Source organism: Amaranthus tricolor, chromosome 10, assembly GCF_026212465.1.
Source record: "Amaranthus tricolor cultivar Red isolate AtriRed21 chromosome 10, ASM2621246v1, whole genome shotgun sequence".
Lineage (NCBI taxonomy): Eukaryota > Viridiplantae > Streptophyta > Magnoliopsida > Caryophyllales > Amaranthaceae > Amaranthus > Amaranthus tricolor.
In genome coordinates, this window is record NC_080056.1 from 11,145,942 (window position 1) to 11,149,685 (window position 3,744).

Consider the following 3,744-nt stretch of genomic DNA (forward strand, 5'->3'; position numbering starts at 1 on the left):
TTGAGAATATTTTTAGAAGAAAAGCTTATTTTGTTCGAATTTTCAAAAATTTAAAGGTTTAAATACAAATTATCAAAATTGCAATTCACTGCATAAAAAACCTTTGAACAAAAACAAATAATAACAAAGCATAAATTGTTATATGAAACAGTCTATTTGTAAAACGCGTTTTATATGAGTTAAATAGTCTAATCAATACAAAGTATGGGTTATGATCTTGTTTTAAAATTGTCTCATCGAAAGACGGTCTCTCATAAGAGTAATTGATAATAAAACACAAATTGCAACTATCAGCTTAAGTTTAAATTTTTAGTTGAGTCAACATAGTATTAGAAGCTAATGTCACGAGTTTAACTTTCATTCCAATTAGTATATCATTTTAGGAAAAGCTAATTTCTTGAGAGACCGTCTCTTTGAAAAATATATCTCAATCCCAGCCGAATAAAGATTAATGCTACTTACCGTATTATTAATGCCTACTTACATTATCCTTAATGCTTATTTATCGTATCCTTAATGCCTACTTTCAATGAATGCCTACTTTCAATAATTTAAATGTCTACTTACATCACTCTTAATGCTTACTTATAATATTTTTAAAAATATATAATAAATCGACCCAATTATTGATGGTAAGAGACCGTCTGTCACAAACAAGAATTTGTATTTATGTAAGCTTACTTACTATATCCTTAATACCTACATTCTAGTAATTTTTACTAAACAAAATAATGCAAGAGACCTACAAGCAAAATAAAAACGGATCCAAGCCATAGATGTCCAATAACCCAAATCTTCAGTTTGAAGTCATAAAACCAAATTCCATCAAGGCAATAAAAATATTTCCAGACAAAAATAAGGCACTTATATAGAGAAAATATGCCTTTATTAGAAGATAAATATGCTAACTAAACTAATAAATGCTCTAGGAGCCATAGTAAAACAGCTAGGTCCGAGCACCAACCCCATGAAAGCCACTGCCCGGCATCAGCTGCAAACAACTGATCGCTCTACTTAATCTTCTTCTTTGGCCTCAACTGCAAAACCATCAGCACAAAGGGATCATCAAAACCAAAACAAGAGCAAAATCGGGTATTAACTGGCTCATTTGTTTGTAAGCTGATTTTGTAAGAGTACCTGGTTGCTGTGGCCACATTTCTTCTTCCTACAGTTTACAGCACGAGGGTGCAAGCGCGCATAACATCTACAAGATCACCACCCAACCAACAAGACATTGTTAGAGGTAAATTACGCATTGTATAGGGTTAACCCATGCTAAAAACTTATACACCGTCTGTCCCATTGAATTTGCAGTATTTTCTATTTTTGGTCCATCCCAATTAATTTGCATCATTTCTATTTTTGGATAATAGCCCACTACTTTCTTTTAATCTCATCCATACATTTTAACTCTCTTTTAATTTCATCCACATCATTCATTCTCTCTCTTCATTTATTAATTATCATTACTTTCATAAAAATAAGTCAATATCTCTTTGATTCAAATCAGAGAGGACAGAGGAGTATGCTTCGATTCAAAGCAAACATCAACAATTCTGTGACTAAACCATAGATAAACTAACTCAATATTCAGAAGGGAGAAGGAGGCGAGACAATATAGGGGAAGGCAAAGAGCAAGGGGCGGAGAGGGAAAAAGAAAATTATGTCTCGTGTACACAAATATAAGAGGGAAGCAGGGGCAATGTCAATCTATAGCATGCTACGAAACAAAGTGGAACTCGAAGTACTCACTTGCGACAAATCATCTTGTCTTGATTGAACTTCCTAGCAAGGGCCATCAAAGAAGGCTCGATAATTCCACCACGGAGCCTCAGAACCAGATGAAGGGTTGACTCTGTAATTGTCGATAGAAGATCATAAATTTTAGAAACATGTTTAAAAAGTTAATGGCATTTGTGTGTCATTGCAAAATGCAAACTTTAAGGGTAAATTTTCAATGATAGATGAATTATTATGAAAAAAAGTGACACAGAAGATCAGAAAATAACCCTTTTGGATGTTATAATCAGCAAGAGTGCGGCCATCTTCAAGCTGCTTTCCAGCAAAGATCAGCCTCTGCTGGTCAGGTGGAATGCCTATCAATACAAAACCCTCAATTTGTAATGATTCACAAATATTACAAAACGTCAAAGATGAACAGTGCATCAAAGCTAAAACCGAATTACGGAGTGCCTATCAATACAAAAATGTGGATATACTTTCTCTGATTTTTTACTTCTATCCAAACACCTTTTTACACGATCAAATGGGTTTAACAGATTGTTTTTATCTAGATTTATACACGACATAAAGTCATAAAAATTTGATATTATAATGACGCCATGACTATTTTTTCTCGTATAATAGCCGCAATACATGAAATATCATAAAATGATGAACAGTACAAAACTTGATTTTGGTACAATTAAAAAAACGAAGGAAGTACAATGTATCCGTACCAATGCAACCATGGAAAAAGGTTTAAGACAAACACCCACTTTTGAAAACTAACCATAAGTATTCACAAAACATAACTAAGACAAAAGTAACTTTATTCAACTAAGTACATCAAATCAAGATAATTATACCTAATTCCCAGATCATGCAAACAAATTCAAGTATCATCCTTTCGAAGAACATCCAACACAATCAAACTTTCTGAACCATAGTATAGAATTCATCAAACAAGTACTTTATATCAACTTAATCAATACAAAAATAAATTCATGTGACAGAGGTCGTAAATTGTCATGATTTCATCAAAAGTGACAACTTTATTAAACCACAAATTTCTAATCAACCACCGTAATTTGTAAATTAAGTTAAATTAAATCAAAAGTAAATTAAAATCACAAAACTCTAGCCCTATTAAATTTTACCACACATCAGGATGATTTGTCATTAAAAATGTCAAAAGAACTAGTGTAAAATTCCATCAAATAAGTAATTCAAATCGAAATAATCAATAAATAATTCAAATCAAAATAATCAATAAGTAATTCAAATCAAAATAATCAATACCAAATATCCAAAATTCAACAAACAATTAAAAATGCAATCCCTTTATTCATCATCACTTCAAAGTCAACTGCCGATACATCAAATCGTTAGAGAAAAAACAAAGCAATACAAAGAAATAAAAATTAAAAAACTAAAAAACATGAATTACAAAAAGAATTATACCTTCCTTGTCTTGAATCTTAGTCTTGACGTTGTCAATGGTGTCGCTAGATTCAACTTCAAGGGTGATGGTCTTCCCTGTTAGGGTTTTCACAAAGATCTGCATCTTGACAAACACCTTCCTCCACACTCTTTCTTCTCTACGTGATTTTGTTGAAGGTAAAAAATAGGGCAGAAGGCGATGAATTTACTTTGTTCTGCGTTTGCTTTTATAGAGTTTGGTGATGGGGTTAGGGTTTAGGACTTCATGGGCTTTTTCTAATGGGGCTGTTTGGTGATTTGGAAAGCAAATTTTGGGTGAATAATTGAACAAAATAAGCGTATTTAGAAAAAATAATTCAAGGCAAAATGTTAAAAAACTACCTAATATATACCCCATTTTGCAAAAAACTACCTTAAATAAAAATTTTTGCAAAAAACTACCTTATATAATACAATTGTTTGCAAAACACTAACTTATAACGGATTGTGGCCTTTGACCGCTATCTTTAACAGTTGACCCGCATGTGAGACGCACGTGATGCATTACTGTATTTAATTATTATTATTATTATTATTATTATT

General features: G+C 32.0%; 1 protein-coding gene across 1 annotated transcript; it reads right to left on the reverse strand.

Moving 5' to 3' along the window:
* Window positions 1-775: 775 nt before the first annotated feature.
* LOC130826179 (ubiquitin-60S ribosomal protein L40) lies at window positions 776-3,465 on the reverse strand. Its single transcript, XM_057691743.1, has 5 exons — window positions 3,184-3,465; window positions 2,010-2,096; window positions 1,753-1,855; window positions 1,138-1,204; window positions 776-1,037 (listed from the first exon to the last, which is right to left on the reverse strand). Exons 1-5 carry the CDS (start codon window positions 3,284-3,286, stop codon window positions 1,011-1,013), a joined length of 387 nt encoding a protein of 128 aa, XP_057547726.1. The 5' UTR covers window positions 3,287-3,465; the 3' UTR covers window positions 776-1,010.
* Window positions 3,466-3,744: the final 279 nt, after the last annotated feature.